The 14989-nt window shown below is 41.0% G+C and overlaps 1 protein-coding gene across 8 annotated transcripts in view; it reads right to left on the reverse strand.

The window, feature by feature from the left end:
- Positions 1 to 605: 605 nt before the first annotated feature.
- KIAA0753 (KIAA0753 ortholog) overlaps positions 606 to 14989 on the reverse strand; it is a 63285-nt gene continuing 48901 nt past the window's right edge. For 6 of the 8 annotated variants that reach the window (XM_037027064.2, XM_037027063.2, XM_037027065.2 and 3 more), the window contains 4 exons: positions 14542 to 14623; positions 10469 to 10589; positions 9785 to 10009; positions 606 to 2070 (listed from right to left, as the gene is read on the reverse strand). In XM_037027064.2, coding sequence (XP_036882959.2) covers positions 1953 to 2070; positions 9785 to 10009; positions 10469 to 10589; positions 14542 to 14623 — 546 coding nt within the window. In that variant the 3' untranslated portion in view covers positions 606 to 1952. Of the gene's footprint in view, positions 2071 to 9784; positions 10010 to 10468; positions 10590 to 12779; positions 12873 to 14541; positions 14624 to 14989 lie in introns of those variants that run through there. The other 2 variants (XM_037027066.2, XM_037027067.2) reach the window with 2 other exon arrangements.

The following is a 14989-nucleotide window of genomic DNA, read 5'->3' on the forward strand; positions in this document are numbered from 1 at the left end:
CCATGGAGGTTCACTGTGGGCCAGGACTATAGACACTGGACACACAGGTAGGTGTAAGCCCCACCCACGTGAGTCAAGAGACAGGGAGACAAGACCAGTGGAGAGAGCAGTGGAGAGAGACTGGAAAGATCCTGAAACAAAGGGGTCTGGACTTGACCCTTCAGCGGACAGGACATGCCCAGGAGAGGGACTCCTCCAGGCAACAGTGTCTAGGACATGCTGTGTGGGGACAACAGGCAGAAGAATGCACTTGAGTGAATTCTCAAAACTGCTAAAATTATCTTTATGGGAATAAGTGAAACCATGATGATGGTATTGTTCAGTATATGTTTGTTTGATCAAAATCATCTCCCCTTTCTGTGCCTCATTCTATTTATCTATAAAATGGGAACAATGATGGTATTCATCTCACACAGATGAAGATTAAGTAAATGAATAGAGGAAAGCACTTAGAGCAATGCCTGGTACACAGTAGGTGCTCAGTAAATAACCCACTATGCTCATATCAAATATGCAAGTATTCTCTGTGGTTTCTGTAAAATCACATTTTACTTTGCCTATGGGAAAAAAAGATGTAAATTATTTCAAATAGACCTGTATGTACATACTTTAAAATACTGAGTTTATTTTAAAAAATCACCACAGTAAAAACTGCCACACAAATTACCTTAAGCCATCCCTAACAGACATTCCTATCAACTGTATATATGTAACTCCTTCAGTTAAAGACTTTTGCTTTCCCTTGAAGCCTTTTATTCTGAGGTCATATAAAATTAAGCAGGAAACCATTAACATCGAACAAAAATCAATTTTGCACAAAAAAGTGTGATCGAGCATCTTAAATTATCACCTAAAATACTTGTATTTCTGAGAAAAATCCCAGATGACAATGTGAACATTATAAAAAGATTCACATTATTCCATTGGGTATGTCCCCCATCACGCGTTCTTCACATTTGTCTCACCAAGCCTCAGGCAAAGAACTGAGGGAAGCTTTTTCCAGGCAGTAGCCTTATTTTTTATGTACATTCCCCTTTCCTTTTCTGAATTCAGAATTTCTGAAGGAAAAAAAAAAGGCTTTTCTTTTGGTAAAATATGACTTTTAAGACAACCGAGGACCAAGCTATGTGGTTCTACAGTTCCTTCCCTTCTCAGGGGAGACCCAGAGGTCTTCACACCATCCAGAAATGAAATTGTTGCCCTCCCCAAAGGTGGAAGTGGGTTTTGCTCCTTTCTCCAAGCACAGGAGGCCTCTCCTGAGGTCCCCAAAGCTCCCTGAGTTCAGACAAAGGTTAGTATATCAGAATACATCAACCCACAGCAATGAAAGACTTTGAAGAACAAAAAATGTAAGAAAGTACCTGGGAGTTGAAAATTCCAGTAATGTGTTAGGTGTGCCCTGGTAACTGATGGGTTCCGATGTTTAATAAGCTACAACAGATCAGAGGTTTGGCTGCATAACTAAACTCTGTGCCCCATGCAAGTCTGTAACCCAGCAGGGACAGGTGTCCTGACAGGAAGCTGCCAAAGATGGAAACACAAGCTGGCGACGGGACTAGAGAGCAGCCGTGCTTCTGCTGGCATCAATGCCACCCATAGGCTAAATAGCAACCTGAATCCCTGGGTGAAACATACTACCTTTCAAAACATTCTGGTCACCAAGCTGAGTCAGTGGAATGAACATAATATTTCAAGAGGAAAATTATAATTCAGAAAATATTATATTGTCATAATCAATCCACATTTCCTAGGCACTGACACATAACACATTCCATCATAAACGGCCAGAACCATTACTATGACGAGAAGATGCAAAGTGAGGGTGCCCTCGCTGGCATTTCCTTCCTTCACTGGGCAGCACCTTCAGGGCCTGGATGGGCAGCCGAGGACGAGGACTTCCTGTGGCCTAAAACAGAGGGTGGCGCTGTCCCTTCTCCAGTGCCCTGCAGTCTTTAGGCAGCCGCCTCTAGGAATTCTGAGGTGAACACAGCTTCTGCGTAATCTTCACACATATCCTGAAGTTCAGCAGCCACGGCCCCCAGAGCTTCATCTACCAGCTCTTCTGAAAAGCTGGAAGACAGACGACACAGCTGAAGGTACGGACAGCCAAATATGGGAGCCATTCTTTCACTTAGCTGGGGAACTTACCAAGGCAATTCTGAAATTTCAATGGAAATTCAAATGGCCAGGCAGAGCCAAGAGACTTTTGAAGGAAAATAAGATGAGAAACCCTGCTTCCCTTGACATTAAGATGGTGGCATTTGGATCCCAAAGTCAGGCTGGAGGGAGGGACTGTATGTAATACACAGGACGACCTAACTCACCTCGGGTTGGTTGAGACCATATCGACTGGAAACTAACTAGCGACAACCCTGCCCCAACCAGCTGCACAGGGGCCTACATGCCTGACAGGAAAGGGTGTGCCTGCTCTGAGGGACAGAGTGGGGGGGCAGGATACTCCAAATTTGTGTTTTCTCTCTCTCTCTCTCTCTCTGAGAGTGAGCTGCAGACTCACTATCCCCAAAGTACTTCAGTGTACATTTCCTAACAGTGAGGATATGCTCTTAAATAGCCATGAGACAATTATGAAAATCACAACATTAAAACCGATACAATGTTGTGATCTAATCTTACCTACAGACCTTTTTCAAATTTTGGCCAACTGCCCAAATAATGTCCTCTAAAAGAAAACTTTTTCTAGCCCAGGACTCACGTAGCATTTGTCATGTCTCTTTATTTATATGGAATTGTTTTTCAGCCTTGTCTTTCATAACCTTAACATTTTTTTGAAGAGTAAAGGCCTTTTCTTTGTGGAATGTCTCTCCACTTGGGTTTGTCTGGTGTTTCCTCACAGTCAGATTCATTCAGGTTGTACATTTTTGGAACAAACGTTACAGAAGGGAAATTGTGTCCCTTCGGTGCATCTACTTGTTACTAGTGATGACTGTTAATTTTTATCACTTGCCTATGGTGATGTCTGCAGGTTTCTCCTTGCAAAGTTACTATTTTCCCTTTGTAATGAGTAAGTATATTGTAGGGAGAGACTTAAGACTATGCAAATATCCAGTTTCTCATCAAACTGGCCAGTAGCCACTATTACAGGAATGCCAGGGCAGATTTGCTCATTCCGCCACTCCCTTTGCGTTGAATAGTTGGCATCCTACTTAATGAAGAGCCCTCCCTTCTCCTTTATTTATTCATGTATGTATTCATTCACTCATTCATTCGTATTAGCTAGGCCTTACAGGTTCCTGTTTTATTCAGCAGTCTATACTCACTAACTATTATTACTTATTCTGGTACTCAAAATGTCCCCAAGTGGCCAGCAGGAGCCCCTTCAAGCTGGCTCCACAGTCCTCCTGACATGGCCCTATTAGTCTCTGAACCTTTTCTTTCTGGAACAAAATGATGATTCAGGCTCCTCTTACATTTTCACAGCTCCAATTTTGGAACTGGCCATTTCTCCAAGGAGCCTGGTACCTGTTCCTGGAGAAAAGTATTTAGAAACCAAGATCTGGGCTCCAAGTGTGTTCACTGCTATTGTTATAGTTACCACTGTTTCCCGGTCCTCTCAGCAGAAAGACTCAGGGAGACAAACAGAAACACACACTCTCAATCTTTCTATCTCTCAAAAACCGTAAATTCCTAATACCTCCAATCCTAATTCAACAAGAGGATTCAGTCTAGCCTTGGTTCCCAAAGTCAGAATTATACAAAAAAGGCAAACGCAGGTAAGCATCACTCCCCCTCTCCGGTCCCCTCCGCCCTATTCCCATCCCAGCAGTTTTGTCTTGCTGCTAATCTTACAACCTTGTCTTTTAATTGGACTGTACAGTTTTCATTTAATATAATTCCGATACTTTTGACTTCCACTATAAATTCTTCCGCTAAGTATTTTCTACTTGTCTATTCGTTCTCTCTACTTTTTTGCCTTCTTTTGGATTCTGTGATTTTATTACATTCTTTCCTCATTATTAATTAGGATGTTACATAACTTTTTACTATTTAGTGGCCACCCCAGATTATAATAAACATCTTTGACTTAAAGTCTAATGTTAATTGACAGTGTTACCACTTTTACAATTTAAGAAACTTAAGACTAACATTAACCCTACTTATCCTTTTCCTGACTTATATATCATCAGTTGTTTTAAATGTATACTCACACCCTTAGACATGAGTTATTATTATGCAGTCAGTATTCATTTACCTACCTACTGACTTTTCAAAAATTCATGCCTTCCTATATTTTTGACTTTTCATCTGTGACTGTTTTTGCTCTACCTGAAAAATACCCTTTTAGTATTTCCTATAGCAAAGGTCTAATATATGTATATATACTTTCTCAGCTTTGTTTGGAACCTCCCTTATCCTTCTTGAAATGTATTTCACTGGGCTGAGAACTCCAGAGTGGTAATTCTTTTCTTTCAGAACCTGAGAAGATATGCCAGGTCTCCCAGCTCCTACCATTTCTGTTTCTCCTTTTGCCTTCCTCCAGCTGATTTTAAGATTTCCTTTTTCATTTTTCATAATACTATGACATGCCTCTATATGGATTTTTTATTTTTCTTGCTTGAAGCTTTTTAAAACTTTTTGAATCTATGGCTTAATATCTTTTGTTATTTGGGGGAAGTTATCAACCATTATCTCTTTGGATGTTGTTTCTGACCCATTCTTTCTCCCCTCCTTCTGAGACTCCTGCTACATATTTATCAGATCTCGTCCCTTTATACCCTGTGTCCCTTTATCTTCTCTTCTTTATTTTCAGCTTTTTTTGTGTCACCATGCATCTCTCTGGATATTTTCTTCTTACACGCCAAGTCTCTCATCTTTAGTTTTGATGTGTCTATTAAGCCCATCCAGTGAATCCCTCATTTCAGAAACTACTTTTTTCAGTTCCATTTAGATTTAGTTCCCAGTTCTCTACTAAAATTCTAAATTGTATCTTTTATCTCTATGAACATAGTAGGTACAGTTATTCTAATGTCTGTGTCTGACAGCACTAATATTTGGACCTGCTGTGGGTCTGTTCTTGTTATTTCTATGTCTCTCTGTTACCTGGTTATTCCTATCTACCAGACATTATATTTGAAAATTGTAGAAAAATTAAGATGATGTTATATGTCTTCAGAGAAAATTTTTCTTCAGAGAAAATAGTTTGCTTCTGCCTGGTGTCTAGGGGAAAATAATCTAAAATCAATCTCAGTTCAATCTCCAGAAGTGGGACAGTTTGGAGCTGAGTGGAGCCCCTGAGAGGGCCTAGTGGCATGCAGGCCACCCTTAGTTTGAGAAAGCCACCCTTCAGGATCCAGATCAGAAGTGAGGAAAGTTCACCAGGGCAACTCCCCCACCACGACCAGCCCTGGATTCCCACCTGTGTCCGCTGATCTGGAAGGGCCCTCAAAAGGGCCACTCAGCTCTCTCCAGAAGTGATGATCCAGTGCCAGACAATGGGCTACCTAACCTCTCTGGGTCCCTGTCTTCTCCAGGACCCTGAATCAATTATCTTCATTACCCAGTTAACTTCCTGATGCCTTCCAGCATGTATGTTTCATTTTCGATCTGGCTTTTCTATTAACAGTTATCCTCAGTGGGAGAGGTGGTTCCAATTATCAAGTTGTGCCAGTACCAGAAACAGAAGTGATTACCTTGTTTTTATATTTCCTTTGCTCTCTATATTTCTATCCTGAATTCACTCCCAAACTATGAGAGAAATATAGAGGTATTCCCAATACATTCAAACACATTAGGTAATGTATCCATTATCTTCTTTTTTTAACCTTTCCCACTCTGACTTTCCCCCTAGAAACTATTCCGCCTGGAGTCTGCTGTCCTCCTACTCCAATCTGGACCAGTTGCTTTTTATTCTCGCTGGAGAACTCTTCTCTTTTCTGGAAGTTCCACACTGGAGTCTAAGTTTCTTAAATCTGGTCTTCCTCTTTCTCAATGTCCACCTTGTATTGGTGGCATAGGCTCTCCAGAAACTTACTGAGAAACAGTGAATGGGAACAAAATTTTTGGATACTTTGCATACCTAAAAATGTCTTTATTCTACCTTATATTTAATAATTTAACTGAGCACAGAATTCTAGGTTAAATTTTGGAATTATGTTACAATATAGCAGTATTGCTATTGAAAACAATATGCCATTCTGATTTCTGGTTATTTGAATGTGCCCATTTTCAACTCTCTGGAGCCTTCTGTCATTCTCTCCTTATACTGGGATGCTCATAATTCCTTTCCATAATTATGTGCCATGATGTGTTCAGTCTATTTATTTATTCATTTATTCACTCACTTACAGTGGACAACTGATGAACCCTTTCAATCTAGAGACAAACAGCCTTAGGGGAGTTTTTCTTCAGCATTTCCTTTGTAATTTCCCATTCCTCCTTTTTCCATTGTTCTCACATTCTGGAGCCCCTATTATTAAGATATTGGATGCTATGAACTGAAAAATCTGTGTCTCCCAAAATTCCTATGTGGAGGCTTGATCCCCACTGTGATGGTATTAGGAGGTGGGGCCTTTGTAATTAGGTCATGAGGGTAGAGCCCTCAAGAGTGGTATTAGTGCCCTAACAAGAAACAAAGAGAGAGATGATCTCTCACCTGGCCAGTGGAAGACACAACGAGAAGACGGCTGTCTGCCAATGAGGCGGCAGGCCCTCGTCAGACACCCACCTGACAGCACCTTGTTCTTGGGCTTTCCAGCCTCCAGGACTGTGAGAAATAAACTGCTATTGTCTAAGCCAACCAGCCTATGCTATTATGGCAGCCTGAGCTAAGACACTACATCTCCTAGAATACCCCCTTAGTTTTAAAATCTTTTCTTCTATATTTTCTATCTGCTTGTTTTTTTTGTTCTACTGCCTGAGAGATGTGACTTTTTTCTTTGAATCTTTCTAGTGAGTTTGTTTCAGCCATACTTTTAATTTCTTGGCACTTAAAAAAATTTCTCTGAAAGTTTCTTTTTTATAGATTCTGTTCTTGTTTCATGGTGAAATAGCTTCCGTTGGTTCTCTGAGAACATTAATTCATTTGTTTTTAATGTTTTATTCTGCTTCCTGCATTCTGCTTCTTTGAAATTCCTTTTATCTGTTATAATAGCCTATTTATCTTTCATGGTTTTCATCAGATGTCTGGTTACCTTAGCTTTCTGCTATATTCAAGAATGAGAATTTCACCCAAGCCTCCTATTTGCTGACTCACCAGTACCTATGCCTACAGAAGCATCTGGTGCTTCCCATTCCTGACTCTTTATTAAGGTCCTTCTGCACAAATCAACTTGGTTCTTGGCTCTAACCTCATCAGGCACTTGGCTCTGTCTGGTCTGCTAAGTCATTTGCCATTTGCCTAATTGCTTTATGGTTTCCAAAATTTTACTGCTTTTTCTTGTTTGCTGTCATTTATGGTTTCATGTCTTTTATTTAGTCTTTTATAGTGACCATATAGTGGGACAGGGATACGGGATGCAGAGACAAATACATATTTCAATCTGTCCTTTCCCACCAAAAGTTTCCTGATGTCTTTCAAGCCAGGACTTCTGAACAAGTTTGCTTTCACTGAAAGCATCACCACCTTAAGCCTTCCCTTCACACCCAGTTTATATCATCTGCTCCTTTAGATCACTGGGACAGTGCTTTTCTTCAGATGGAAGGAGAAATGGAGACATTAAAAGAAGAAGAAAAACTCAGCTTACTTCCCTCTCACCCAAGGGGCTAGCAGATGAAGTCAACTGTCTTTAAATCTTTTTCAAGAGCTGACCAATGTAACTCTCACCTGAAGAACACTCAAATCAGAAACAAAAACAAGAGAGATTGAAACCAGGATATCTAGATGCACTGTCACTCAAGGATCAAGGACAGCAGAGGAAGCCATCTGTAAAAATCCAGGCATATTTGAATAGCTCTGTCCTCTCTACATTTTGGCCCGCTATTCCTTACACACTGAGAGCTTTCCCCTATATCTACAAAACAACTAGAACAAAACATATCACTAATCAAGTGGTAAGAACATACAAGGAATAGTTTATCTTCCTTGGCTTGTTTTTGGATTTCCCCATATGCCCGTTAGCCTAACCAAGCCAGACAGGCTCTGGGAAAACAAGCGAGCATGCTTCAGGACGGTGTGTTAACACAGGCAACGAGGCAGGTTCACCTCTTCTCCTCCCCAAGAAAACAAATGTGCATCGCAACCAGGACAAAGGGTCTCATGCACTTTGAAGATACTTCATATTAAAGAGAAATCTTAGGACTTCAGGTTAAACCTGAGGGAACACGGTGATTATCTCTAATCCTACCCAAAAGCTCACCAAAAGGAAAGGAAATAGACAGACAAATCTCTAAGGAGAAAACAACAGACAACAAGTAGGTAAGAAGTGTCCAAGATGTCCAGGAGGTAGAAGCACAAAGAAGAACTGGCACTGAGCCAACCAAAGCCTCAGGGTCTGTCGAGGGAGCAGTCAAGGAAAAGCAAGCCCATCTGTCTCACAAAATGTCAGACAGACTCAGGCAGTTAACAGAACTGAGAATCAGGAGGGCAGAGTGAGGTACAGAGGAGAAACTGAGGACACAGGCTGAAACGTGCAAATGAGCTATTAGGTTGGCAGATCTGCACTTCTGCTCTGACAGCTAAGTGACAAGTCCTCCTTCACCCCCACAAAAGGAGGAAGGTATGTTCTTTGGGAAAAATAAACCAGTAATTTTAAACTCAGCAAAATCATCAATCAAGTATGTAGAGAGAATAAAGACATATTCAAACATATAAGTCGCAAGAAATGTCCTCCAGGACACAAAGCAGGATATGTTCCATCAAAATAAGTGCATACCAAGAAAGAGGAAGATAAGGGCACTAGAAGAAAAGGATTCTAACCCAGGACTGAGCCCTCTAACACTTAAGGGGGTGAGATAGAGAGGTCCCAGGGCAAGAGTCATACTGCTGGGCCCGCTGGGTAGGAGAAAAGAGGATCTCAGCAGCAAGAATGGGGTGGAGGCAAGAAACAGTGATTAACTGATACCCCTGGTGAGGAGGAAAATTATATTGAGAGGCACTTGCTAGTATGTGGGAAAAGTTAATAAATACATAAAAGAATCAGCAAATAAAAAAGAGGTAATTATCAACTCCTGGAATATGTCTAAAACTTGTTCAAGAAAGAAATATAATCATTATAAACTACATGCCTCAATGATGAAACTTATCTGCATGTTTGTAATAAAATGATACCCAAAAGGAATTTAAATTTGGGCCCCATTTTTTAAAAATGGACTTACCTGTATCTTTCAATTAACTATTTACATAGAAGAAATACTTAGTCGCACTGGCCTTGGTTTTATGCCCCCACAGAGTACTTTTCTCAAAGGAAGTGACTCCAGAGGAGCAGTGTTCGAGACGATGCTGTGGAGTCTGAAGGCCTACTGCTGCTCTACGTGCAGCTCGTCCTACCCATGAAGGTCTCACAGTCCCCACAGTTTCCCACAGGCCGTACTGTGCGTCCTCTAACAGACCCTCGCCAACAGCAACAATAAACCTGCCCTGACTTGCACACTGTCCCCTAGGAAGGGGCAGCATGCTCCTCCGGAGGGCATCACCCATGCTATTCTGCAGTCTCCTTTCCGAGAAAAGGCAGTTGCAGACAAAGCCTATTTACCAGCCCAACAGCAACCACTGGAACTCTGGGGCCCAAAGCACAGCATGAGGCAGTGGCCAGTCCTTTCTCCAGCCTTCCTGTCAGGGAACATTTGGCACCTGGTTCCTAAACAGAGGCACACATAAGCTTGCACTGACCTTTCAGCCATAAGCCACGGGCTAAAAGAGCCCACGGCCTCATGCGACATCAACCGCAGGTGCTGCTCGAAGCGCCTGCAGTAGTTGCCGATGCTGCGCAGCATGCCTGGAGGGACAGACCGGGCAGCTTGGCCCGCTTTCCGTGGAGAATCTTCTGAAAGGGAGAGAAAGGGAGCCTCTCTTTTCTCCGATCTCTCCTCTGTTTCCACACTTTCATTCAGGGAACTGAGAGCAAATAAAAATGATGAAAGCATTCAAAATCATGGTTTGGGAGCCAAAGGCTTACCTTCCTTTCTCTTTCTCTCGGTGACCAAAACTCAACATCTTCTCACCACTCACTGTCTCCCCTTTTCCCTGGACTAACCCCATCGTAGGAATTCATGACTTGCAGACAAGAATTCATAAAGCACATCTTGCAGGAAACTATCAGCACACAAACCACATGTGTCAGTGGGGTGCTTTCAGTGGTGACCACCAGCTAAATGCTATTGAAGGTGCCTTAAGATGCCCTAAGACATTCAATGCCTGTCTTACAAACTCCCTATTTTTACTGAGCCATGTTGGAGTTTGACAAGATCCTGCTCAACAGAATTTCATTCTGTCTGGTGGCAACTGAAAGCTTCGGAAAGTTAACATTGAAGGCAGCCAGCCTCTGTGAAATCCAACGGCCAAGGGACCACTTACTTGCCATTCCGGGGCCTTTCTAACACAATGTTCACTTCTGGGTCCTTGCGAGCTGCTGTGGTCGTGATCCTGATGGGATGAGGAGAAAGAGGCCTTTCACTTACTGCTGGGACTTTGTGGTCTAGAAAAGGAGAGGCATAACATGACTGCATACAGAGCAAAGGCATGTAGATGTCAGAGCTGTCCTTACTGAGAACACCACACGTACAGCTCGTACACATAAACATATCTAGCTAGCAGAGCAATGGGGAAAAAAATGCTCATCATAAATGAAACGGTGAATTTCAAAGTTACAAAGAAACAAACCGAAGAGGAATCAGTCTTAAGAAAGAATGAACTCCTTTCAAAGCCTCTGCGGCCCTGGAAGCCTCCCTGAAGAGGTCTGCACAGAGCCCCGGGCTACATGGCTTCCCATCAGGTCCAGCTGCCCAGTCAAGGAGTCTGAAGCAGCTGGGTTTTTTAACCTTTAAATGGTTTGATTACTGCAGAAGGAAAAAAACTGTCACATCAGAACACTCAATTAGCTGATCTAATATGTCTCTGGGCATTGCTGGAAAAATCTGCATGATGATAGTCAAAACATTAACTTATTAACTATACCTTGCAGGCTTGACAGCTCTTTGAATTCTGAATTATTTGTAATTTAAATGTATTTCAAGTAAAGGAAGACAATTTATCCTGCTGTTAGGTAAGAAGCACCTATAAGTCAGACAACTTACCTGACTCACATATATGTGCTTGTGATTTCTTACTGCTGGACAGAAATGCTGCATTAGTCAGCTTTTGTAAAAATATTACTAAGTATGATAATTTTCAGTTGTACACAGAATGAGAGGGTGAGACATATAGATGAGACACAGCACATTTCAAAAATCACTTAAAATTTGGTTTTGTGATGCAACTGAACATACAACCACAACTAGAAACAGAATCCTCACTAGGATTTCACGATTCCGGAATTAAAGCATCCAAAACCTGATTTCTGTTAGTGTTCTAAAAGAGCTCCTTTTCGATGCACACTTACATTCTATGCAGAGTCATAGCTGGTGACTAATAATTTAATTTGTCCTTGAGAAAAGAGAACACTGAGTCCTTGGTAAGGCCATCTTCTGAGTGAGGCAACCCAACTTCGTGGCCAATGGCCAAACCATCAATGAAACGAATTGCCTTTCAGTGAAACAAACTGCCCTTTAGTGAAAAATTGCCCTTCAACATTTCCTTTTTCTTGGCTTCCATATAAAGAGATGCTAAAATGCCTGTGGACTCACCAAGCAATGACTAGAAGGGCCCTCCCTATGCCAGGTCCACACTAGGCACAGCAGGGGCCACAACTGAATACACAAATTCTCTGGCCTCAAGGAATCTGTGATTTAGCTGGGAGAAGTGACAGCCCTTCAGAAACAGCTACAGCCCACAGGGGGACATGCCAGAAGTCTGTGGAAGTTCAGAAGTGAGGATGGGAGGAACGGGGCAAAATTCCAGTACAGGAATACCCAAAAAGGGTCATGTGAGCCAACCTCCAAGGGTGGGTCAACCGTCATGTGAGGATGAAATGGGAGCTGCGGTAGGGGTGGAGGGGAGAGAGCAACACAAGCACAGAACAGAGTCCTATAAAATTCAAGAAAACACAGAAGGAGAACATTGGTATTGTTTTAGATGGCTCATCTTCCTGTCAAAATTTGACATAGACAATACTTCTTCTAAGATGATACACCAAACTAATACTTTAAAAAAACTGTAAGTGACGGAGGCTCTATCGCAAGCTTCCCAGACCCAGATCTCCTTTACATCTCTCAATACTCAGAGTCCCGAAATCCCCTTAGAGGTGGTGTTTAACACATCTTGTCCGCCTGCTTTCATTGAATAAGGGGATAACTGATGAGCATGAGTCAAACAGAATCTGAGTAACTCTTCCAGACAAAACTGAGAAAGCAGCTCGGCAACTACAGCCAAAATGTGTGTGCATGAACTTTTTTAAGTGGAGGAGAAAGGTGAACCCAAGAACAAATGGGTAACCATTAGGGAGAAAAAAGAACCTCAACCTCTATGGCAAACCACAGGCAAACTTTTATTCAAGTGGGATCATAGACCAATACATAAAAGCTAAAACCATAAAGTTTCTAGAAGAAAACAAGAACTCTCTTCTCAACTTGGGAGTAGGCAAAGGTTTCTTAGATCAAAGAAAGGAAAAACATACAGGAAAAAACTGATTAAGTTAAACTACCAGGCTTTTAAGTGTTCATAATACGACGCACTTGGGAAAACAGGTAGGTGAGGCACAGATGGGGAGAAAGTATCTGCAAACATCTACCTGAGTAGATTAGTGGCTGCTGGGGCGAGAAGTGGGAGAATACGCAATGACTGCTGGTGGATGCAGGGTTCCTTATAAGGTGATGGAAATGTTCTGGAATTAGACAGCAGTAATGTTTCACAACTCTATTAAATATATTAAAAACTACCCAACTGTACACTTTAAAAGGGTATATTTTATGGTATGTGACATATCTCAATAAAGCTATTATTTAAGCACACACACACACTTGTATTTGACATGAGTTTATACACAGAATGCATAAAGAATTCCTACAGCTCAAATATAGAAAGATAATCCGATTAAAAAACAATGTACTAAAGATTTGGGTACCTCACAAAGGATGATATACAAATGGCAAATTATCACTTGAAACTACTCTAAACATTATTATTTATCACGGAAATGAAATTAAAACCACAGTGAGTATCACTACACTGCACCAGAATGGTTATAATTAAGAAGACTGACAACATCAAATGCTGTCAAAGATACTGAGCAACAGGAACTCAGGAACTCAATGTAGATGCATGTGTAAAATGGTACAGCCACTTTGGGGAAAGTTTTTGGCAGTTTTCATAAAGTTAAACAAACACCTATCCACGACATAGCAAGTATACTCTAAGATGTTTATCCAAGAGAAATAAAAACTTAAGTCCACACAGAGACTACACATGAATATATTCATAGCAGACTTATTTCTAATAACCCAAAACTAGAAACAACCAAATGGAGATCCACAGGCAAATGAATTAACTAGATGTGGTATATGCATAGAGTAGAATACTACTCAGCAATAAAAGGAAGGAATACTGATACAATGTGGAAGGCTAAATGATGACCCCCACAATGTCCATACTGTAATGCTGGGACATGTGATTGATTGTTCCCCTCTATGGCGAGGGGGACTTTAAGTTAAGGACCCTGAGATGGGGAAATATCCTGGATTATTGGAGTGGGTGCTCAATATAATCAAACTGTCCTTTAATAGGCAGGGGAAGACTTGACTACAGAAGAGGAGAAGGTAATGTTATAATGGGAGCAGAGTCTGGAGTAATGTGGCCACAAGCTAAGGAATGCAGGCATCCTAAGAAGCTGGAAGAAGGAACCAGCCTTGCCAACATCTTGATTTTAGCCCTTTAAGACTCATTTCTGACTTCTGACTTCTAGAACTATAAGAGGATAAATTTGTGTTTTAACTTGTCACAAACTTGAATATTAGTGGCAACAGAAAACAAGTTAATATAAACATATCTATAAAACATCATGTTGAATGGAAGAGACCTTAGACAAAAGAACACATGCCTGCAGAATTCCATTTATATGAAATTCTAGAACAGACAAAACTAATCTACAGTGAAAAACAAGCATGGTGGTTGCCTAGGTGGTAACTGACCAGGAAGGAGCAGAAGGGAACTTTCTCAGGTGATACAGTCCATATTTTGGTAGGAGTCTGGGTAATAAAAGGTGTATCCATTTGTTAAAACCCATCAAATCTAAAGTTTGTGCATTTATTATATATAATATGTAAATGTTATCTCCAAAGGAAAAAGAGCCATAAGTATAACCTCTAGTTGCTGTTGAAATGTTTAGAATGAGGTGTACTGACAACTGCAACTGTCACAGCAACATACTAATTGTCGAACCTAGGAGGTGAGGTATCTGGGTGTTCACTGTAGAATTTTTAAAATTTTTCTGTAAATTTGAAATTTTTTAGAAAATAATACTGAGGCAGGGGGAGGTTAGTGGGGGCAACACTCACCATTTTTTCCTTCCTGTATCCAAAGATGAGGATCGGTATATGCAATTTTATTGTATCTTTGGCGAACTGTCTCCTGGTATTTCTATTAAAAAATGTTTAATTTATAAGAAATTAATTAATTCCATTAAAACCCGGAACCAGTAAGGATATAATAGTTCAGCAAACACATCTGAAACAGATATACTGCCAGAAATTGGCATCTGCTAGGCCAGGAAGTGATCAGTTTATGAGGTGAAGTCTAAAAGAAAATGAAGCAATCAATGTAGTTAATCTGATCTAGCTCAGCACTGCCCACTAGGGCTTGGGACGATGGAAATGTTTATATTTGCCATTTCCAACATAGTAGCCACTAAATACTAACTACTTAAAATGTGAGAAGTGTACTTAATCTTAATTAATTTAAATTTAAATCGTCACATATGGCAAGAACTACCTTTTGGACACTTCA

The sequence above is a fragment of the Manis javanica genome, chromosome 4 (assembly GCF_040802235.1).
Source record: "Manis javanica isolate MJ-LG chromosome 4, MJ_LKY, whole genome shotgun sequence".
Lineage (NCBI taxonomy): Eukaryota > Metazoa > Chordata > Mammalia > Pholidota > Manidae > Manis > Manis javanica.